Source organism: Marmota marmota, unplaced genomic scaffold (assembly GCF_001458135.2).
Source record: "Marmota marmota marmota unplaced genomic scaffold, marMar, whole genome shotgun sequence".
Taxonomy (NCBI): domain Eukaryota; kingdom Metazoa; phylum Chordata; class Mammalia; order Rodentia; family Sciuridae; genus Marmota; species Marmota marmota.
The window spans coordinates 43,902,300-43,926,482 of NW_026000026.1; the positions used below are offsets into that span (position 1 = coordinate 43,902,300).

A 24,183-nucleotide genomic window follows, 5' to 3' on the forward strand; every position below is an offset into this window, starting at 1 on the left:
AGAGGAGCTAAAGACAAGATAAACCCTTCCAGGGGACACCTCCAGTGACCTGCTTTCTCTAACTAGGTCTCACCTCTCAGTAGCTCATTAAGCTTTCAATAGATTAATCCCTCAGCAATTGAATTAATGATGAAATCAGAGGCCTCATGATCCAGTTGTTGCCTAAAAAACACCCTTCTTAACTTTGTTGCATTGGGGACCCCCATGCTTTTAACACATGAGCTTTTAGGGGGTATTCCAAATCTAAACCATAATGCCTGAGATCTCTTCTCTCACTTGAGCAACCTCTTATCCTTGCAGGGATGGGGGACATGGCTGTGTCCAACTCCATTGGGAGCAACGTGTTTGACATTCTGATTGGCCTGGGTCTTCCCTGGGCTCTGCAAACACTAGCTGTGGATTATGGATCTTATGTAAGTGGTTGTTTTCTCTTTATGTTTTTCTTAAATGCAAAACTACATGGACTCTCTTTTTAGTTGTCTTGGCCACTGAGACTTTTTCTCATGGAAAAATAAAATGTAGAAATAGCAATGTTGAGAGGAAAAAAATTCTCCTTGTCAAAGTCCTCCCAAATTCAGGCTTATGGTGACATTCAGGTCTCTAAATCAGAGGTTAGCAAACTTTTTCTTCCAAGAGCCAAGTAGTAATTATTTTAGGTTTGTGGGCCAGACAGTCTCTGTCATAGCTAGTAACTCTGCCCATGTATCAGGAAAGCATTCATAGAAACTGTGGCTATTTCAATACAACTTTATTTACAAAAATTAGAATTTAAGTTTTTATTTTATTTATTTATATATTTGTTTTGATTTTGTTTTCAACTATTTAAAAATGTAGAAAGCATTCTTAAGTCATGGGCTGCTATGCAAAACCAGTGGGTGGGTCAGATTTGATCCCTGGCTCATAATTCACCAACCACTACTCTGTTTATTTGCATTTACTTCATCTTATCACATGTTATATGATGCATGTAAGGGAAGCACTAAAGAGATGTCATTCAGGTTGGTCACTGAAAGGGTGTCCTCCATTGGGTGGTCATGGGATTCCAAATGACACTCCTAAATTCTGCAGGCAAAGACTGAAACTGTTGTCAGTCAGGCTCTTATGAACTGACTCGCATCAACCAAATTCAGAAGAATTTAATGCATAAGCTACAATGTCAGATGATAGTAAGACACATAAATACCAGGTAGAAAGCATGCTAATTTGGGGTGATTTGTTCTTTATTGCTGAAGAAAACGTTTATGTGGAATGTATTTTGAGGGACCCACGACTATCCTCATATTCAAAGTTTTACCAGGAACACTCACAGGAATCAATAACAGGTTATAGGCATGGCTATGATGTATTACAGCAAAGGATATGGAGTGAAAGCAACAGGGAAATGTAATGCATCATAAGCCCAGAGAAATCAGGTGCAAGCTTCCAATTCCTCCCCTCCTGAGTCTCACAATTCTCCCTCGCCATGAACTACAGGTTCACTTGTCAGATGTCTCCACCCAGGAAAGTCCAGTGGAATCTGAGACTGGTCATGTAGATACATTTCTGCTATAAGAATAGCTGTGATAACTGAATCTCCAAGCCCCAACACAGACACCAGGTATACATCATCAAGCTTGCTAAACAATTCTGGCAACTTGGGACAGCATGCCCCAGTGCTTCCATGTACAAAACAACATCATCATTCAGCAACATTCCAAGGGACACATTCTCAAGGATTGACCAAGGCACCCCCATAGGCACATAAGGATTAAGTAACTAATTCTGCTGTGTTGACACCTTCCACATAGAAAGCCAAATTATTATTTCATTTGTTAGAATAGTATTGCTAGCTACTGTTTTACAGATAACTCCAAAATTGCACGAAAATAGCTCAACAAAGTTTTATTTCTTATTCAATTTTTACTGCTAGTGTTCCCCTTTTGGCAGCTTCCATGGACTCTTGCAAGGAGAAACTAAGAGATGAAGGTTTATTCTATCATTTGGTTCTACCATCTTGGCGTCTTTCTTTGGCCACACAGAAGAAAGCATAGAGAAAGCAAGGGCATGGAAAATTATACACTGCATTTTTTTATGAGCATTAGAAGTGGTTTATGTCCTGTCTATCTTCATGCCATTGACCAGAGAAGTCACCTGTACCCACCTAAGTGCAAGAAGGGATCCAAGTCATTAGTTGAGCTGTGTGTCCAGGAAGGGAAAGATATGCAGATGGCAGTTAACATTAGAAATCTCTCTAGTTTGACTCATGTGGTTGAGAGTGAAATCCAAAGAAGAGGAATCTGCTGTATAACCTTTTATTTAGAGCTGTGTCCACCCATATTGGAGGGCTTATCTCTGCCATGAGAACTCTCAGGTTGAGCTGCCTCCTCTGTCCCGTACATGCAGGGCACATTGACCAATCCTGGCTCTTTGAGCTCCTTTTCCTGGGTCACACGTGAAACACCCCTCTTTCACTTTATTGTGCTCAAGCTTCAAACAATATTATTGATTGGTTGTGTTGAAACTATCTCATTAAGGTTGGCATATATCACTTTCTTAATACAAGTCACTTTGGTTCTGTTTTGCCAATGCTAAAGAGATATCTACAACTAGCTAATGTAAACCTTTTCTTTCGTCTTCTTTTTATCTGATCATAAAAATAGCTCATGTGATTTATAGAAAACTCTGGAGCAGCACCTGCCCAGTATCTCTCTATAATTATGGAAATGCTCTCTCTAAATGTACTGGCTAATGCAGGAGCCACCAGCTACATGTGACTTGTAAGCACATGATATGTAGTTGTTGCAAGTGAAGAAGTGAATTTTAAAATTTTACTTAATTTTAATTACTTTAAGTTTATGTAGTCATGTGTAGCTTAAGGCTACCTATTGGACCATATAGCTCCACATTAAATAAAAAATATCCATAGAATAATCCAGAGATAACTATTCTTATTTCAGCATATTTTCTCTTTCTAAATTGTATTATATGACTGAGATTATATTATACATAGTGTACACCGCTTTTTATACATATTAAATCAAACATGTTTTCCTTTAAATGTGATTAGAAACTTCTTTTTCAAAGTTGGCCTATTATTCCAGCATATGAATATTCAAGAATTTACTTAATCATGCCGTAGTTCTTAGACATTTACATTACATCAAGATTTTCACTGTTATAAATGTCTCAGACATCTTTATATATCAATTGATAGATTTCAGAGATCTGTAAAAATTTTGCACATAAAATATATCTACATTTTGTTATTTCTTTTAGACAATTTTCCAAGAGTTGGAATTGTATGTAGAATATTGTTTTACAAAATGATAATCCTTACAATTTAATTTGTCAAATTTCATTTCTGAGGGTTGGGGGCAGCTACACAGTTCCGGCATATTCTGACCACAGGAAACTTCATGAGATGAACACTGAGGCTTTTCTATATCTGTCTTCCTTATGGCACACAGTGCATGGCAGGAATATTCTTGAGCCGTGATATGTGTCAAACACAACAGAAGCCATAATGAGAACTTCCACTGCATTTGCAGTTTACTTTTCATGAATTAGAGAGACACTTCCAACCCAGGACAAGGAGTTTACTGATTCCATCATTCAGTCTTTCCTTCTTATCAAGCAGTTCAACTCTGGCCTCAAACCTACTTACCCTCCTCTGAACAGAAACCCTGCAGTTAAGGTGACCTAACTACTTTGAAAAATATTTAGTAACCCTCTGTCATTGCCTGATTTTACTTGGCAAGGAAACCAATAAAGATGCCCCTTAACCCAGTTGAGTACTACATATATGAATCTAATAAGTTCAACTATAACCCACCTGGTTTGTTGATTTATTCTTCTATTTGTTTCACTTTCTCACTTACCTCATTAAAGTTGTAAAGAAGTAAAAATCATATCTATCTGAATTTCAACTACTTCTGGTCTCCTCTGTTGAGGAAGAGAAGAAAGTGCTAAAAAAAAGGAACAAAAAGAAGAAAAGAAACTATACTCTAAATAATTCAGAAAAAACAATCCCTTAATAGTAAAATTTTGCCATATTGACCTTCCAGTGAGAGATGGACAGGTAGGAGCAGAAAATGAGAATCCTTCCAAGGTCCTTAAGATCCATGGTATTAGCCTTGCATTACTATAATGAAATACCTAAGGCAACTAACTTAAAAAGTTCTGCAGTTTTCTGTCCAAGATTGAGTGACCCCACTGCTTTGGGTTACTGGTAAGGATGGCACATCATGATGGGAATATGAGATGGACCAAGTCACACAGCTCTTGAGCCAGGAAGCAGAAAATGGAGAAGAAGGGGTTGGGTTCCCTTAATTCCCGTCAAGGGTATACTCCCAGTGTCCTAAGGACCTCTCATAGACCTGCCTCCTAAAGATCTAGAGGACCTCCCAACTGTGCCACCTGGGAACCAAGCTTCTAACACATGGACTTTGGGGGACACTGCCTATATTCAGCCCATATTCAGCATCCATTGGGTTTATTTTTATGTTATTGGGGTTGCAGGTTTAGTCATGGAAGGTAAAATTAGAAACTTTGAAAAGCAAACTAGAACTCATCTCAGAATTAAATCAGATTCTCTTACCAACTTTGAAATTTTCCTGACAGAACATGGATATCAGTCCTGTTGTTCCAACTCAGTTAGGCACACTATCTAGCATAAATAATTCCCTTAGTGGTCTGCCCATCTTCCTGCTCCTCCTGACATTCTCCCTAACTTCTTTAGAGAACATAAAATCAAACATTATTCTCATGTCAGTAATTCCAACAGCTAAGAAAACATATCCTTTCCAGGTCCCAACATCTAGTGACAGGATAATATCATGAAAACAAAAAATCCAGGCCTTATTAGATATTTGGCCCAAAATTATGTTTTCCATTGAAGATGACATAATTGGGTCACTTTGGTCATTCTGCTGGAATTGTACAAGAATCATGTCTAGTCTTATAATTGAAGATCTCCTCTATCCTTGGAGTAGAAAGGAAAATCAGGCCATTCTATGATCAACACACTCACATGTGAGGCTCTTGGGGGACATTTTGGAAGACTCCAGAGAAAGGTGTGTCACATGGGTTTTTCACATAAATGCCTCTGTTTCAATAACTAGTGCAAGAGATCTTCATTTTATTCCAGAAACACAAACATCCAAAAAAGACCTCTCTTTTGAAAGCAGAAAATCAGTAATATACTCAATAAATAGCTCATGAACCCCAGGAAAGTCAAGATCTCATTTTGTATATGGTGGGACAACTTTATTCTTCTGAATGTAGATTCCCAAGTTTTCTGGTGCCACTTTGGAAGGGGTGCGTCGGTGATGGGGACTGAACCCAGAGATGCTTTACCACTGAGTCACATCCCTAGTCTTTTCCATTTTTTTATTTTGAGACAAGGTCTTTCTAAAGATCTTACTAAGTTGACCTTGAACTTGTGATCCTCTTCTCTCAGCCTCCTGAGTTGCTAGGATTACAGTCATGCGTCATCACACCCAGCATCCAGTGCCATTTTTAAAAAGGAGATTTCACCTTGAACTTTAAAATTTCAAAGGAAAAAGTTCTGATTATTTTATTTTCAGTAAGATTCGGAACTGAGGAACAGTCAGGAAGCTGTGATTGTATTTTTGTTAAAATTATGAATTCTACAACCCGGCATTTCATAAGTAGTGATAACCTTACAATTTGAAAGGTTTTTTCCTGAGTCAGGATTAGAACATAAATGCACAAAAAACAGGGACAGACCAGCTCAGTGAGTAAAATCAGGGAAGTGACAGTTATAAAACCAACCTCAGATCCTATGTTTTAATAGATTGCTTTTTACTTACCTTCCTCCATGAGTTTGTTTTCTGCTTGAGAATTATTCAGTGAGGTCCAAATCCCCATGAACTGAACACCTCAAAATCTTGCCCACATGCCAAATACCCCGATCCTTCTATGTACTGCCCAAATGCAGCTTCACACTGCACATAATCTCTTCTCCACATGCCTGTTGCCCATTGCTTTTCCATCTCAGAGCAAGTTATTTATCACATACTATCCCTGCTACTAGAATCCGAGTTTAGGGCTTCAGGCACCAAAGGTACTCCACCAAGTGCCATCTTGCACAGAGCAGGACATTTTACTTGTTGAAACAGAGAATACATTTCATTTCCTCGGTTGTGGCAACAAGCGATCCCTTCACACCTCAGCAGCTCCTGCAAACTCCACCACGTTTCAGCCCCATTAAATAAATCCTTCATGGTAGTAGTCCAGAGTCATCAAGCAAAAGTTACACTGCATCTCCCATCCTCTAGGATGTGCGTCAAGTGTAGAATATATTTCAAAGTGAAATATTTTCATCAAAAAACAGGCAGCTGGAGAAAGGAAGAGTTGAGTTTTCTGGGAGTTTTTCTTTAACAGACTACACCTGTTAAAAATAGTAAAAATAGCACAATTACAGTAACACAGTGTTTGCTCCAACTGGACTGTGCCTTTTGATTTGCCTGGAGGCCAAGGATTACAAAAAAATGGATCTCTGGATCAGACTGCCTCACAGGGACTGCTCCCAAGGGCTCCTGTTCTTTTGTTCTCACAGTCATCCTATAGGTGACAGCTTAGATGTCAACTGTGATCTTACAAACATGCATCAGGTATCACTCCTGTGTCTTTCAGCAGCCCCCACCAAAGCACTTGCTTTTTCCCTTTTGTCTGAGCCTCCCCTAATGAGGGGGAGCAGAACTAAGTGCAGAAACTGTACCTGTCTTATGAAGTTGTTGTTTCCTGTGTGCCCAGCACAGTGCCTGGCGCCCAAAACATGGTCAACAAGTATTTGAATGAATCGATCAATTCATCCATTCACCTATTTATCCTAACTTTCCCCTTATTGTCACTTCACCCGAGGCAGGCTGCATCCAAGAATAGAAGACATGTGAGCAGAGCATAATGAAGGAATCAGCTGAGGAGAGAACAGGGGCCAGAGGAAAGAGCAATAAGATTCATTTAGCACCTGTTACTCACCAGGTGTTCTGGGGAAACTGTGCACACATGGTCTCACCTAATTGTCACAACAGCTAAATAAGCAAAGGATTATTTCTTCAACCAGTGTTCATCATGCACCTGCTGTGTGTCAGAAACTTGGCATACAAAAACAAACAAGGCGGACTCCCTTCCCCTTACGGTGGAGAGTACAGGGGATAGGCGAGAGAGTATGGGAGTGAACAAACATACAAGTGTGCTAACTGGAAGAGCCAAAGCTTTATGAAGTCAATGAGATGTGGCCGTGGGATAGAGAGTAGGGGATCCGCTCCATTCTGAAATCATCAGGTAGGGAGTTGTGAACCACTGAGGGAAGAGTTGTGGGAAGAGTGGGAAGAGTCAGGTGTGTGGAGAAAAGGGGAGAATTCTAGGAAAAGGGGACTAAAAGACATGGGAGGCAAGCTGTATCCGAGAACAAAAGGAAGGCCAGGTAGTGGGAGCTCGGGCAGGTTGGTGGGGGTGAAGTGGACAGGAGTCACCAGCCACCTAGCTGGGCACAGGGCTCAGGCTGCATGCTAAGCACAATGCAGCTCTCTCTCCCATTCTGCAGATCAGAAAAACAATGCCCACGGATGTTTCCTTTGATATGAGGATGCTGACTCATAAAGGCGGTGTGGGGGGTATCATGGGAGGAATGGAGGAACTTTAGATAGGGCAAAGGGGAGGGAGGGGAAGGAAGGAGGCATGGGGGTAGGAAAGACGGTGGAATGAGTTAGACATCATTACCCTAAGAACACATATGAAGACACGAATGGTATGAAAATACTTTGTGTACAATCAGTGACTTGAAAAATTGTGCTCTATATGTGTAAATATGAAATGAATTTCATTCTGCCATCATGTATAACAAATTAGATTAAATAAATTAAAAAAAAAAAAAAAGAAAGAAAAGGTCCAGAGAGGTTAAAACACACATCCAGAAAGAGGCAGAGAGGAGACAGATTTTTTTTTCTGTCTCCAGAGCACTGAAGATCAAAGGGAGAGGGCAGCCTACCACTGCCAAAAGCGCCTGGGGCCACAGCAGCTGCCTATGCCCAGGAGCACAAGGGCGGTCACTGGGGTGAAATCTGAGAATGAACCCATCCCTAAGTTTGAATCTCTGCTAAAAGACCGGACAAGCTCTACTTATTGAAGCTAAAGTGGGCTCGTAGACCTTCTAAAAAGAGAAAAGGAAGCAGAAGGGGAGAGAACTGCTGACCCAGGTTCCCATCCCACCGACATTGTGGGGCCTACAGTCACAGTGTAGTCACTCATTTTTTTGTTACTATTTTTTAGTTGTCAATGGACCTTTATTTTATTTACATGTGGTGCTGAGAATCAAACCCAGTGCCTCACATGTTCTAGGCAAGTGTTTTCCCACTGAGCCACCACCCCAGCCCCTAGTCACTCATTTTTCTATAGTGGGTTTCTGTCTAAGGATTGAAGGAGCCACTCTGGGTCCTTTAACAAGTCTCTGGTCTCTCGCTGACCTTGTTTGGTGCCATTAAGTGTCCAATTCCCCAAGCCTAGCAACGCTGAGGACATCACTGTGTAGTCTCATGCCGAGATGCAGAAGTCATTTGGAAAAATGGCTCAGGTTCATGGAAAAACAAACTCGGGGTTTATTTGCTGTAAGTATTTGGTCTGCCCTCATTTCCACCCCAGCTGCACCCGAGAGAAAAGCTAAATTTCCAAAAGAACACTCAGGGACCTCCTTCCATTTAGCATGATGGTAACCCCAAGACATCTTTCAGTGTCTCTGACATCAGAACCAAGCAGCCTGTGTGGGTTTATGGCCTCTCTCAATCTCCCAAGGGACCTGCCAACCATTCTGAAACAATTTTTCCATCTCATCCAGATGGGATTTTCAAGTCATAATTATGGGATAATTACCATCCAGGCAGCTGTTTTGTGCCTGACATTAGGTTCAAGCATTTGGCAGTGAGGAATGGATGCACTTTTACAGATTTTGACATTTCTTAGCACTCTGTGGCCTGCTCAGAAGCCAGCTAGTTACCTAAGTGCCCAAAATAAGAAATATTTCAAAAAAGTTAAAGTTTGGAAAATGAGCACTTCTTGTCCAATTAAGGTGATGAATGACTGTACACTGAGATTTAACAGAATAAAGAAGTCACCAGGAAGGCTCCAGGAAGCCAGGAAGAAACTCACATTTCTGAGCTAGAATTTAGAAATGTAAAATACACCTGAAAAGTAAAGGAGGAAAGAGAATATCTGTCTTTCTCTTTCTGAACAAGAGTCTACCTGACTTCTGAATCCCCAGAGGTTAAAAGAAGAGGTAACCAAAAATGTTCTCACTCAACACTTTCTACCTAGATCACTCTTTCTTGTGTCAAGCATTAATTGCATGCCTGTTTTGTGCCAAAAAGCTATGATAAGAAAGATGATAGGCCTGTGCTCCTGGAATAACAATCTGTGAAAGGAACTAAGCAAGGATATAAGCAATTCTAAACAAAGTGTTTTTGTGCTCTCTCAGGACTTGTGCGGGAGGTGGCAGTGTGTGTCAGGGGCCAAGGGAACCAAAACACTGATGAGAAATTGATACTTATTCTGAGAATCTAAGATTATCAGGGCAAACAGGTAAAGAGAATTGAGAGGACTTTTACCCAACAGAAATAACAGCTCATAGAAGACCAAGATATGATGAGGATAGTTGTTACCAGTTAGCTGTTGCTATCATAATGCTGTTTAACAAGAGTTCCCAATACTTGTTAGCATACATGCATTAGTTTATATTTCTCATTTATGCATTTGTGGATTGACAAGTATTTGGCCGATCTGGGTTGGCTCCAAGCTTCAGATGGGTCTGCCCCTTGTGTCTCTCATCCTCTTTAGACCAGTGCTTCCTGAGTTTCATTTTTCTCATGATAAAAGGGAGATGCCCAAGAGGTCACACCCAACTATAAAAACATATTTTGAACACCTGCTCATAATCAGGTTTTCTTCTAATCTTCCATTGGCCAAAGTATATCACAAAGCCAATCTCAAAGTTAGAGCCAGGGAATAATTTTTCCCACCATGAAGTTATAGAAAGTATACGAACATACCATCCTCCTACAGAGGAGAGAAAAGGAAATCAGTAAGTCACTCTGACTCAGTAAAGTAAGAGAACCGTGGAAGCAAAGCAAGAGAGCACAGAAAAAGAAGAAGTGAGGTTTGGTGATTGATTTAGCATCAGCCCCTAAACATCTGTAAATGAAGAGTTGAAACATCTGTAAATGAGGAGGTGAAACAACTGTAAATGAGGAGGCGAAACATCTGTAAATGAGGAGGTGAATCAAGTAAGACAGGGGCTGGTCATTCAGATTGTGTTGGTTATTGGGGAAAGTTTGGATTTCAAACTTTCAAATTTCATTGAGAATTTTATCTCACTTTACATTTTAAGATCATATTCGAAGCTCTTTGTAAGGGCATTAGAAGAAAGCAAAACTGAAAGAGAGGAAACAAGCAAGGAAACTGAAGACAAGAGATGCTGGTGATGTGGGTTAAGGGTGTAGGAATAGAAATGGAGACAAAAAAAGACACATTTTCTAAAGGAAAAATTGATAATATTTCCCAATGAATACATGAAGGGGATAAGAGAAAAACCAGAGGTAACTTCTGGTTCTTTGATTGAGCAACCAAGTGTCTTGTGGTGCCATTGATGGGAATTAGTCAATGGAGGATAGGAAACGCATTTAAGAAGAAGAATCAGGGATTTCATTTAAGGTTTGAATGCCATCCAGGTGGAGATGTTGAGTTGGAGGTGGAATAAATGTCTGAAGTTCTGAGACGTCTCCTTTCCAAGTAAGAACTTAAGAGTCAACAGCACTATTATGATTTTTAAAGGATAAAACTCATAAAGGAAGTAAGTGCAGATAGAGAACTCAAAGCAATATCCTGTTGTTGGATAGGGGGAAAAAATCATCCAGCAAAGGAAACTGAAGATTGATCAACCAGAAAAGTGGAAAATTGGAAGAAAATGGGTCAGGCCTTTTCCAAGGTTCTTCTAAAGCCAGCTCTGCCAGGAAGCCATCACCTCCTTGAAGTCAACTAGTGCTCCCATTTCCTAGCTGAGAGCCCTTGAGGAATGAATCAGTGAACCAATCCTTTTGTGATATTTCCCTGTTTTTCCTTCTCTCCTTCTCATCACAGATTCCCCAGTCATGTTCTCAATACTTAGAACCTGATTCCATCTGCTAGAACCAGTTTTCCTTCTCCTGAAAATCCCTGCCCCAACCCAGGGACAGCGAGGCACTGGAGTCCAGAAGCTCAATTATGTGGAACCCTTTCTAACCCAGCTTTGGGGATACCTTGTTGATTGTTTGAAATTGGCCATGATGGGAGTGTGTACATCACAGAAAATAGCATAATGGCAGAATGTCACTGCTGGGCCCAGCTACTGACTGTTCCAGCAGAACCTAGAAAGACAAATGGAGATTATTTGGTGATATCTTGATGAATGAGACCTCTTGAGGATGTTCTAAGAGAGCTCCTGGGACCTACAGTAAGACCACCCAATCCCTTGTCTTAACTCTTGGGTTCCAGTTGGGGAAAGGAAAGATTGTGATCGATCCTGCAATGGAAGAGCTGACCGAAAAGTGACTCAGTCTTGTGAATCCCAGAAAACTGTTCAATCCTGAGACAAGGATTCAGGGTGAGGAGTTTATTCAGAAAGGACAGAAAATTCCAGTATGAGCATAGGAAAGTGAGATGGGAGAAAGTGGCAGCCAATAGCAAGCATATTACCATGGGCAACTGGAGCTGAATCCCTCAGAGGAAGCTCTAGGAAATGATATACACCCCGTCTCCGAATGATCCCACCTGGAGGGGTCAGAAAGGTACACGTTCATCTTTACTAATCTATTCCTGCTTCTGAGAGTCCTTCGCAGAGAGGATTTTCTAAAATTCATTGATGGGTACTTCCATGGTTTAGGACAAAGCCCTGAGGCACATATGAGGATCCTGGAGGTTGGCAGACTGCTGGCACACCTAATAGTAAACCCTGGGAGTAGGGGGTATGGATGGTGCAGGGGTTTGAATGTATCCCTCCAAATTTTATGTGTTAGAAATTTAATCCTCAAAGTTGTATGTTAATGGTGTTTGAAAGTGAGACTTGGAGGAGCACATTAGGATTAGAAAAGGTCATGAGGGTGGAGACTCCATGCTGGCATTAGTAGCTTTAGAAAAAGTGAGAGACTCAAGCTCTTCATATAATGATCTCTGCCATGTTAAGATGCAGCAAAGAGACCCTCACCAGATGCCAAACAGATGCCAATACCATGGTCTTTGACTTTCTAGCCTCTAGAACCATAAACCAAATAAACTTCTATTCTTTACAAATCACCTGGTCTCAGGTATTTTGTCATAGTAACAGAAAATGAACTAAGACAGATGGGATATCAATTGCATCTGCTGCAGTGGCTTCTGTAGTCCTTACAGTTCATTCAGGACTCTTACAAAATAACATGTAGGAAAAGTCTAGATTTCACTGCTGAAACCTGGCTTTTCTCCCATACCTGGCAGGGGGTACAATGAAGAGTCCAGGATTTGTAGACTGCACTCCAAGCCTAAGCACAGACTTGACCTTTCACAAACTTTGTAGCATTGACTAAGTGCTTTAATCTCTCTGAGCCTCAGTTGTCTCATCCTTAAATGGGGAGAACAAAACCTTCCTTCTTACTTCATGGAATTGTCCCTGGATGTAAGTATACATTGTGTTTATGAGAACACCATGAAAAGGAAAGGACTTAAGAATGCCAGCCATCACTAATTTGCTTCTTTTCTGTGGGCTTGTTCACTTTCTTACCTCATCTAATTGTTCAGGGAAAGAGATTCCTACCCAATGATACTATACAATGTCAATCCAAGGTTAGCAACTTCTATTTAGAAACTGTACCAAAGCAAGTGTTAACACTGACCAAATAAGAAAATGCAAAGTAACATGTGTTCCAAATTATAAATAAATTAGAAAAAATCCAGGGGCTTCTTTTTTTTTCCAAAAGAATTCATTGGTTGGGTGGAGCTGACCTCAGACCATAGAAAGATCTTAAATTTTTGTATAGGGGAATCAGAATTTTTAAGGCTAGGGGTTTGGGATTCCCTAAGTGCAGTAGGGTTCAAGAACTGTTTTATGAGTAGCAAAAATGCATGACACTCCGTGTGAATGGGTCTCTGTGTGTGCATCTGTACTAAAAACTACGCATGTGTTGTGGGCTACATTCCTATTGACTTTGGAAGTAGCCAGAGTTCTGTTTCCTCTGCAAGGACTGCCCAGAGGGAATTGGAAAATGAAAATGCATATTTCTGAAGGCAAGACATAAAAACAATGTTAAATGTCAGGACTGAACATCCTGAGACGCGCCTCGCATGCTCTCCAATCAGCATTGCCATGAAATTTTTAGGCATTTGCATTTACTGTGCCTTGAATCTATCGGGCAGGGAGCAGGGAAATAATTGAGCTTGACACTGTGCAGAACTGGAGCTCAAAGGCTTTTTTCCCAAGGTAATCCAGAAATGAGAAGGGTTTTGTGCTGTTGTCTGGCCTACCATGTCCCCAAGGAAGCATGCCTGGGGGATGGAAACGTTTCATATTTTTGTTGAGGTATGCGTTACATAAATACACACATTTGTCAAAACTCATTCAATTATAAGTACACTTGAAATCTGTATATTTAACTGTATGCAAGTTAGGCTTCGATTAAAAAATATCTGGTGCTTTCTTACAAAGACCAGTTTAAAGCCCACCCTCACCATGGTCTGCCTCTATGCTGAAATCTCCACTCTTGCCCCTTGCCCCAGGCTCATTGCTGCCCTACATGTACATGCACACACATGTTCAGTATCACTGGAAGATGTTCATTTAAACACACAGTGTGAGGAGTTGGGGAAAATTAGATGTTAGGATGAGGAAAAATTCAGATCTGGGCATGCATCTGCTCTCAGGGCATTTGGACAGCTGGAGAGACAAGAATGTGCCCCAGGCACAGGCAGGAGGAGATCTGCACCAGATGTGCAATAGTGACCTTGAAAGTGACCTATGGACTTGCGGCAGGATGGACAGAGTAAAAGTGGGAAGGAAGGGAGTAGGCAACCTACCGGGACTAAAGCTCCCATATGGGGGCAAGAGTGTGGGAAAGGTGAATTACTCTACTTGGTAAAGTGCCATACTCAGCCTCAGAGAAGAGTGATAGGACAGGAGAGAGTGTTATGAGGTCCTTAGCAGAGTCTTTAACTACATTTTTTTCATCTTTACCAATAGCCATGGTATTGATGAGAAGGAACCATCATAGGCCTCTTTTCGTGTTGTTTTTGCATTATAAAAGCGACACCTGTTAAAACACAAAACTGGAAGCAGCTCAGATGTCCATCAACAGGAGAATAATTGAACAAGCTATGGTATATTTACACTGTTACTGAATAAAAATAAATGAGCTATTGATGCAGTGAAAACCAGGAAGGAATCTGAAAAATTGTGCCGAATGCTCATGTAAAACAGCACGCACTCTAGGTTTCCATGTGTAAGAATCTCCAGGACAGACCCAACCAACCTGTGGTAGAGAAGTAGGGACTGCCTTTGGGTGAGACTGGCAGAGGCCAACAAGAGAACTTACTGGCGTCAGAAACACTCTTTGTCGTGGTGGGAGTTTTAGTTACATGAATATATGCAATTTTTAGAATCCATTCAGTGGTGAAGTTATGATCTGTAAATTTCACCATAGGAAGATTGCATGTAAGAATAAAAACACACCCGAACTATAAATGAACTCCACTTAATGAGAAGCAGGCAGGAGTGTTCAGGGATCAAGTGTACTCGTGTCTGCAGCTTACTTTGAAGTTTATTTAAAAAAAAAATTACATGATATAATTATTTCAACTTTTCTGAATGCTTGAACATTTTTGGAATAATGCATTGGATTTTTAAAAAATCTATACATGCTCATAAGAAATTAAGTGAAAGGAGACAGGACTCTGGGTAGAGATCATATTGCTTCTGGAATATTATCAAGGAAGTGTCCCCCAGGATCTCTGCTTCTAACCTCTCTCTGACCAGTCCCAACTGCCCCACTGGAATTAACCTTCTTGTAAGCCATTGACATGATCCCTCAAGGTCATCCATTATTTATTCATCAATTGTGTATTAAGCACATAGTCTGTGGAGGGTAGAGCCAGATATAATCCTGCATTTGTAGCTTCCAGTTAAGACATTGATCTGGGAGTTATAGGTGATGAGTTTATAGGAGATGCCAGGAGTGCTGGGGAAATGGGCCCAGGCAGCTTGCCAAGTGGTAGGGAATACAGGCCCACACTTACTGAGGATGTGTTAGATAGACTCCATGCCCTGTTCAAGAGCTTTACTGTGTTCATCAATTCAGTTAATCCTTACAAACATCCATAAAGTAAGAACAGTCTTGTCCCCGGTTTACACACCAGAAATCTGAGACCTGGGGAAAGTTAAGTGATCTGCTCTCCATTGTATAGCAAATGAGGGACTGAGCAGGGATTCAAAACCCAGGAAGCTGTGTCTGAATCCTGTGCCCTAAACCAGGGGTTGGCAGTCTTTTTTCTGTAAAGGACCCAAGAGGAAGTATTTTAAGCTTTGTTGGCCGAATAGTCTTCCAAAACTACTCATCTTCAATACTGTAGAATGAAAAAAGTCACAGACGACACATACATGGACAAGTTACCTCCAATAAAACTTAATTTACAAAAACTAGTGATGAGCCAGATTTGGTCCAAGGATCATAGTTTGTCAAACCCTGTCCCAAACCTCCCATAGCCTCCAGTGGCTGGGAGATGTTCAAGTTAAACCAAATGGTAACTGGGGGAACCCTAATTCCTGACTACAAAGTTTGTGTGGCAGTGTGGGAACAGACACTGAGGAATAAATACAAGCTCTAAGAGGTCAGGTCGATAATTAACAATGAAAACAACAACAACAAAAATACACACCACCTGGGTGCATGTAGCAGTCTACTACCAAAGGAAGACTACAGAGTGGGGGAGGGAGTGAGAATGTGGAAAACATTCAGAAACCTCAACAAAGAATTGTCTTTCCTCTCTGGAGCCAGATTTAGAATTTCAACAACAAGTTCTTTGACACTGTATGTGAGTATAAGAAGACTAAAGTTCAAAAGCTTTGATTTAACATGATTCATTTTGAAAATGCTTAGCTAGAGAGAATTTTCCTGCTTGAATCATTACTCTCACTGGCCCTTGGTTTCTTAAGGGCAAGAAATCACTTTAGTCAATTCTTGTTGCTGACAAGGGAATCAACCCCAGAGCTCAGAGGGCAAGCTGGCTTGGGAATACACTCTCTCCTGTTCTAGGAAGAATCCAAGTAGTATTGAAAATTAAGAGCTCAAAGGATTTCTGAGTATTTATTCACAGTTTCTGAATGTTTATGCACCACCCATGGACCATAAGGCGTAGGGCAGCTCCAGCCGGAAATTCCTGCCTCTGCTTTGGGATAGGGGACATCATGATGCTCCAATATTGGGCCCACCTCTCCCCTCTAACATCAGCCAGGGCCCATGTACACGTGGGATCACCAGAGAATCCGTGTGGAGAGTATATTTGGGGAAGAGAATCTTTTTCAATACAATGCATTGGTGATATACTCCTGGATATTGACTTCTCTGTACCAACCCACCTGATATAAGGAGGAAACTATGCCCGCAACCAGGGTGAGGTCTACAAGAAGTTAAGCTGACAGCCAGACTGGGATGAAGTCAATCTCTCATTTTCTACACTCAGTTAACCAGATCAACTGATTGCTTTCATGCCACAGAGATATGACTTGATTCCTTTTTTATTCTTAAGAAGGCATTTGGTGATTGCGAACCACTTCCCAGCTGGGTTTCAAGCAAGTGGTGGACTTACAGAGACTGTCGAGTTGCCGTGGAAAGAGGCATTCCCTCTGTGACACAGCATTGCTTACTTAGGGTTGACGGTCCTATCTCCAAAAGATGAACCCAACATTCCTACCTTTGGGGACACATACGTGTTCCTAAACACATACCCCAGTGGTAAACTGTTAAAATCAGGACATGACAGACCTTGAACCTTGTCAGAAGGCCCAAAACTGTTCCTACTCATACTCACCACTTAGTTCTCTAAAGAAAACAAGAGACAAATCAGTCTCATTCTCCCTTTTTATGAACCAGTTAAGCTTTTCACTCCTTCAGGACTATATGCATTGATCAGGGGGCTGTAGCCTCAACCTGAAGATATGGAAGAGATTCTAAAAGCACTTGTAAAAGTGAATGCCAAAGTTCCGTCCCCACGAATCCTTCAGAGATCAAAAGAAGTGGATTTAGGTTTTCTACTTTCCCCAAATCAGTGGTTCTTAAGCTTTCCCAGGCATCAGAATCACTTTGAAGGACTATTAGAACACAGAAGGCTGAGCTCCACCCTCCCACCAGAACTTCTGACTCAGGAGGCCTGGGTAGGACTGACATCAAGGCATTTGAACAAATTTCCAAGAGATGCTTCTGCCATCCCAGGACCACCCTTTAAGAACCACTGCTCTCAGGCGCCCCTTCTATTTCAAGGCAGACTCGTGACAGAAGACTTTGGAAGTAATTCTATGATCTTTGTTGGTCAAGTTGGCCCCTCAATACTCTACTTTCTCTGCCAAATTCTGTAGCAACTAATCACACTCTTTAAATGAAATTTAAATTAATTTTTTAAAAAATATAGGATTAAACATTTTGTTCTTTTACTGACCAGCCACATGTACCTAATGGCTACCACACTGGAAGCACAGATACATTCCTATCATTTTGGAAAGTTCTACTAAACAACATTATTCTGTAACAGTTCAAAAAACTGCTTCTCTCTATTCAAAATTTTCCTGTTAATCCATTACTTACAATAAAATACAAACTCCCCTAAAGTCCTTTCTACTAATATCAGAAATAGAATTTTAACTTTTTTCTCTTATATGTTGCTCACTATAGCATCTCATTCACCTCTTTCCATCAAGTTAGGAAAAGAACACAAACAAATTTATGCAGAAAAGATAAAAAGCCTATTTACATTCTCCTATCACCCATTTTTCATCATGTGATAAAATTCACCCTAAAAGTAGTATGAGTTGGAGAAAGCAATAGCTCTATAGAGATTGGGTTGACAGAACGGTCTTGTGGACAACAAAAATCATACAACACGGGATGGAGAATTTGAGTGGTCATTTGAATAGTCATGGGGCGCCACTCTTGAAGGTAAGAACAGGACCATGCTGAGAGTGGACAAGAGAAGGATAAACCTGCATTTCTACAAAAGCGCACATCTCAAGTACAGGGCATGACTGCCATGACTGACATTTGATTTGCCATTCTTGAGGGGAAAGATTTGGATTCATGGTTAGGTGATGCCTTTTTCAGGAGCCTAACTCTATCTAATCCTTTCTTACAGATTCGACTGAATAGCAGGGGGCTGATCTACTCTGTGGGGTTGCTCCTGGCTTCCGTCTTTGTTACGGTAGGTTTGCAAATCTCTTTCCATTCTTAAGTTCATATATTCTTCCCTTCTTCCAGGTTCTTTGGAGACCAGATGAACTTGGCCTCTTGGTATATGGGAACAGTAGACCTCCAGATGTTCTGTCCCCTGGCTATTTCTTCTGGAAGTGGATTATAGCAATCTACTAGAATGACTCTTTTTTTCTGAAAGGAGCCAGCCTTCCTCTTCTCAGAAGAATGGCCCTGCACAAAATATTTTACCAAAAGCAAAGAGGAGTTCCCAGTTTTTCTATAAGATTGTCATCAAAGAAGTTCCCAGTTTTTCTATAAGATTGTCATCAAAGGGTAGATTGAAATTAATTTATTGTTCTGGGTTATAAAACAGCTCCATAAATTCATGGGTTTGACTAATACTCAGGAACTAAGAATATGTTTTATTTACAATGTGCTTTTATGCTTTTCCACTATCTTGGCCATTACAGTCTTCTGTGTACTTGAATATTTCCAAATCTACTAACATGTTTGGTAGGAACAAATTGATGCCAACACATGAACTGACCCACATGAACTATCCATTAGCATACATGTATACTGTTGAATTTTCACTTTTACAAACACTGAAATGCAGTAAGTTTTTTTCCTTAATGTTTCAAAAAAATATTGACTGAATTTCACTTGGCATGTTGTTAATGGACATATGCTGGAGAGTGGGAATTCATAAGGGTAGGCAGGAAGTAAGAAAGGTAATTCAGGACGTGAATCTAATGGTAAAATATTACCAAAGCAAATACTGCCTTACTATTATGTCAAAATGAAAGTTTACATAATTGATCTTTTCATAGTTTAGAAGGTTCCTCAGATCTAGTATAACTTGGAGTTTTGATATTTAAAATAACCATTCACTGTGCTTAATGCTTTGCATATACTTTCCCATTTGGAGCTCCCATGAAGTAGTCACTAATATCAGCCCCATTATACAGATTTTTTGGCTGAGGCCTAAGAAGTTAATTGACTTGTGTTTACTGACACTGAGTGAACTGTGGAGCATGCCAGCTGATGTTTGAGTGCATGTTTGTAGACCCTGTGCTTCTCATTAGGATTACTATAGTTGTGCATGCTACAGGATCCTGAGCTAGCAACCACCTGTGTGGTCAAAATGAGGTTATTGAAAGAGGAAATGGGTTTGAGAAGAAAGAACAATTTTCAAATGCCTATTTTGACCTCCAAGAAGAAAGGTCAAGAAAACCACTGGAAATATGAATCTGAGTTCAGCAAAAATATCCAAGCTGGAGATACCAGAATGTAGATGTAGCTGTAGACAGAAGCCCTGCTATTTGATAAGCTCCCTAAGAGAGTGAGTGTAGACAGAAAAGAGGCCCAAGGTCTAAGTCTTGGTGTTCTCCAACACTTCAAGGTCAAAAAGATGAAGATGAGACATGTAAACAAACAAAGAAGGAGCGGTTGTAGAGGTTGGAAGGAAACCAGCAGAATGTGTCATCCTGGAAGCCAAATGGATAAGGAGTTTCAAAGTGGGGGGGAGTGATCAACTGTGTCCAGTGAGCCCTGAGCCCAGCCATTAGCATTAGAATTGCAAAGCCATGGATGTTCTTGATGAGGGTGGTTTTGTGGCATGATGGGCAGAGGGTTAGTGGAATAAGCTAACAGAAAATGGGAGAAGAAGTAGGAGACAGCTGGTATTTGAAACTCTTTCAGATAATCTGTGAGATAAATTGTAAAGGACAGAGGAATGGGAATTTTTTAAGTGTTGCTTTTTAATATGAGAGAGAGAACAGCATCTTTGTACGCCAACTGGCATAATCTGGGGGTGAGATATGGAAATGTAGATAAAAGAGAGGGGAGTTGTTTAAACCACATTCTTAAGCAGTATGAGAGAGGAATCTGGTGCCCACATGGAGTTGGCCACGGACAGTGGGTCTCCACTAATTGGAGAGAGGTGGGGAGGCCTGTGTGTGATGAGAATCTATGAAATGGAAATGAGGGTGAAAAGGGAGCATTGAAGGCTTCAGGAGAGAGCAAAGTTGAAAAAAGAAATCAACGAGGGAGTAGGGAAGGACAGGATGCTTGCTTTGAAACATTAATGAACCACCTGAGGTTAGTGTTCTCAAATTTAAAGTGAGGCCATTCAAAATAACTGGGCATTGTTCCCCAGCCCTGGTGGTCAGCTGTGAGGTTGGAGCACGGCTTAGATGAAAACATGGCTTGAACCAAAGGGCTTTGGCTTAGCTAAGCCAGGACAGAGAGGCCAGGAATCCAGGTGGGTGCTCTGAAGTGATTCTAGCAATTGCCAGTAGAATAAAAGCAGGGTAAGGAGGGGAGGGAAGGATCAAGATAGGCAAAGCCCAGTGAAATTATGATGGTAACAATAGGTTGTGGGGGCATGCAGAGTTGAGGGAGTTGGGGTACCACATGGAAATAACCTGGAAAGGAAATTGCAGTCAATATAACACAGATGTTTCTGCTCTTGATAATATAGCAAGGTCAAGGCCACAGCCTAGTACAGTAGAACTTTCTCAAATGAAATGGCCCGGACCTGTTCTGGATAGTAGTTTCTGATTCTATGTGAATATTGAGCACTCGAACCAACTGAGGAGTTTGCATTTTTATCTCATTTCACTTAATTTTAAATGGGTGTGGAGGTGGTGACTGGCTGATGCAAGACAGAGGTCAAAGACTTGAGAGAAAGACCAAAACAGAGAAAAATGGTAGTGTGACCATGAGCTGAGACATAAAACTCCCACAAATGGAGTGGCCAGGGTTGCATGGTCGACTGCAATCAAGGAGGGACAGGGAGACACAGAAGACTTGAGATTCCAAGCTTAGTGTTTTGAGGAAGGAGAGGAGGAAAATGGTTTGGAAGCAGAAATAAAGCCCACAGTGACAATGTCCTCACCTCCAGGAGCAGCAATGAGAGGAGATTTGTGCACATCAGAGGAACTGCTGGGCAATGCCACCCTGAGAGACTTGCAGGGATGGTGTTCCCTAGCGCAAGCCAAGGCCTGTTTGGACAGCACAGTGGAGGGCCACACAGGAGATGCTACACAAGTGCCCTATAGCCAAGCTGTATCCCTACCAATAGTTCTTTTTGTTTGTTTGTTTGTTTTCCTTCTTTGTTCTGTGGGGGGGGTGGGGAGTGGGTACTGGGAATTGAACCCAAGAGAACTTGACCACTGAGCAACATCCCCAGCCCTTTTTGTTTTAAGACAGAGTCTTGCTAAGTTGCCCAGGCTGGCCTCAAACTTGTGATCTTCCTGCCTTAACCTCTTGAGTAGCTGGGATTACAGGTGTCCACCACCATGCCCAGCTCATTTTTCCTTTTTAAATTACTTTCCCCACTGCCCCAACTGGTCTGTATTTCTTCTTTTCTTGATTCTGACATTCCTATCCCCCACCATCTAAAGGGATAGACTTTGCAGGCTCAGAGAGACTCAGCACCCTATCCAAGGCCCACCACCCATAACCCTTCCCAGTGCCCTCTGACCCATTCTGTCTGTTGCAGGTGTTTGGGGTTCACCTGAACAAGTGGCAGCTGGATAAGAAGCTGGGGTGCGGCTGTCTCTTCCTGTATGGCGTGTTCCTGTGCTTCTCCATCATGACGGAGTTCAACGTGTTCACCTTCGTGAACTTACCCATGTGCGGGGACCACTGATCCTCTGGCCACCTACAGAGGCCCAGATCCTTCTTTTCTGTGCAATACGAGACCTGGCCGCATCCCCCAAGTCATGCGGGCCCTCAAGGGCCGCGGCGTCCATCTCTCCTGTGCTGTCCACAGGCCTCCATTCCTGTCCTGGTGGCCCAGGCTCTCCCCGCCACATCCTTCACTCCCCCACCTCCTTGCTCCTTCGTCCCACCTGGCCCCCTCTCACCTGCCAACTGGCCCCTCCCTGCCTCTTCCATCTGAAGACATCTACCATCCACGTGAATTTTCAAGCTCCATTTTTGAACCGTGACTGAGATTCTAGAACAAAACTGGCTGCTAACTGGCCCAAGCCAGGCACAACTTATTTACAATCCCTCTTCCTTTTTTAAGTTATTTGATGGAAGACTACCCTAATTTATGACCTAAGACTGTTGAAGAAACAGAGGAGAGGGTCCATTGACGAGGAATGTCTGGGATTGTGTTTTGTTTGGAGGTAATTCCTAGGTTACTGGGCTTGAGGGTTTTTTTTTTATTTGGGGGGTGGCTCCCCTTTGATTACTTTTCTTCCAGAGATGGAGGACATCCCTTGCGTCTTCTTTCACTAGGCCTGGATAGTTGATGATCCACAAGTTGTACTGCTGTGTCTTCTGGGAGTGAATCCCAGGCACAATGAAGTATGCATGGATTTAGTGCTTAGTCGAGGAGCGGCTGGGTAAGGCCACAGAGAACAGATGTATGACATTTTCTGCCCAAGGATGCTTCGCTAAGTCCTGTGGGCTTCACCTGGGGGCTGGGGGTGCAAGGTGTTGCAGGAAAAAAACTGCTTCCCACATGTTCACTGAGACCATCTATTTCTCACTAGGTTCTTTCTAGTTTTACAAGCAATAGTTCTAGCCTGCCTGAGGCCTTTGACACAGGGGCCCTGGTTACACTGTCCATCCGCAAGGCACCAGGCAGTCAACGACAGAAGCGTCCCCAACATGTGAGTCCTTGAGATGTGCTCTTGTTGCTGGGTTATTTGGGGTGACAGGGAATGACACAGAGGCCACCACTGCTTTCCATGCAGGAGTTACAGACACTGGTTTCTTGGAAAATGGAGAGAAGCGCATTTTGCACAGACCTCGTCAATTAAGTCCCAATTTGCCACTTGGTATCGAGTACACTGGACCCTGACGGCTGGCTCTTGGGCAAACGTCCTTTCTCATGGAATGCCACCGCCAAGTTGGCCTGACTCCACCCCTCCCATCCTGGAGGGATGGCCAGGGAAGGAGAAAGCAGAGAGACCTGACACCTTGGAAACCACAGAATGTGTTAAATGCAGACTCGCTCAAGGGCATAAGTTATTGTGAACATTTCTTTGCCAATCACTGCTCAACAGCCCTGCTAGATTTTGTATGATGCTGAATTATTACACAGACCAATTCCACCAAGTTGAGACACACCCATGCTTGTTACACTAGTATTTATTGAAACTGTGGATTCTTGCCCGTGCTGTCCCTTGTATTTACTTTAAGCACTGATCACTTATCCATTCATTCGGTATGGTTTTCCCAGTTCCTTGTACACATTCTGGTATGAATTGTAAAAAAATAACCTGCTACAAATTGGTTGATTGTTTTCTGTCTGCGGTGCAAACCCAGGGCAGCCTTAGCTGCGGGCACACCTGCCCAACCGAGGAACAGGAGGGGAAATCACTCATTTGGGCTCTCAGAGCTAAGACACACTTATTGATTCTGTTGCACATTTTGCACTGGTTTATGGCAATTGTTTTCTTGGACGGATAGTGTAAAATAAACTTCTCTGTTCTGTATCCTTCTTCAAGCAAAGCGCATTCCTTTCTCCTCTGGAATGTTGTCCCTTTTCTGATGAGGAGAATGCACCGCACGGAAAGCAAAATGACTGCAATCATTGCATGGCAGGGATTTGCACTTCTGCTGATCCTGAGTTGGTATATTCTGGGTTTAGAAGGCTGCTATATGTCTGTCAGATTGCAAGAATAAAGTGGCAAGTCATGTATCCTCTCTAAATACTGAAGGAAGTTTGGACCTGTGGTCCTGTCATCAAATTCTGGAACTCCACCTGTCATAG

At 41.8% G+C, this 24,183-nt stretch overlaps 1 protein-coding gene across 1 annotated transcript in view; it reads left to right on the top strand.

The window, feature by feature from the left end:
- Slc24a3 (solute carrier family 24 member 3) overlaps positions 1-23,916 on the top strand; it is a 530,728-nt gene extending 506,812 nt beyond the window's left edge. The window contains exons 15-17 of the mRNA XM_048811364.1: positions 301-413; positions 18,394-18,459; positions 21,955-23,916. Of these exons, the coding sequence (XP_048667321.1) occupies positions 301-413; positions 18,394-18,459; positions 21,955-22,104 (329 nt within the window). The 3' untranslated portion in view covers positions 22,105-23,916. The remainder of the gene's footprint in view (positions 1-300; positions 414-18,393; positions 18,460-21,954) is intronic.
- Positions 23,917-24,183: the final 267 nt, after the last annotated feature.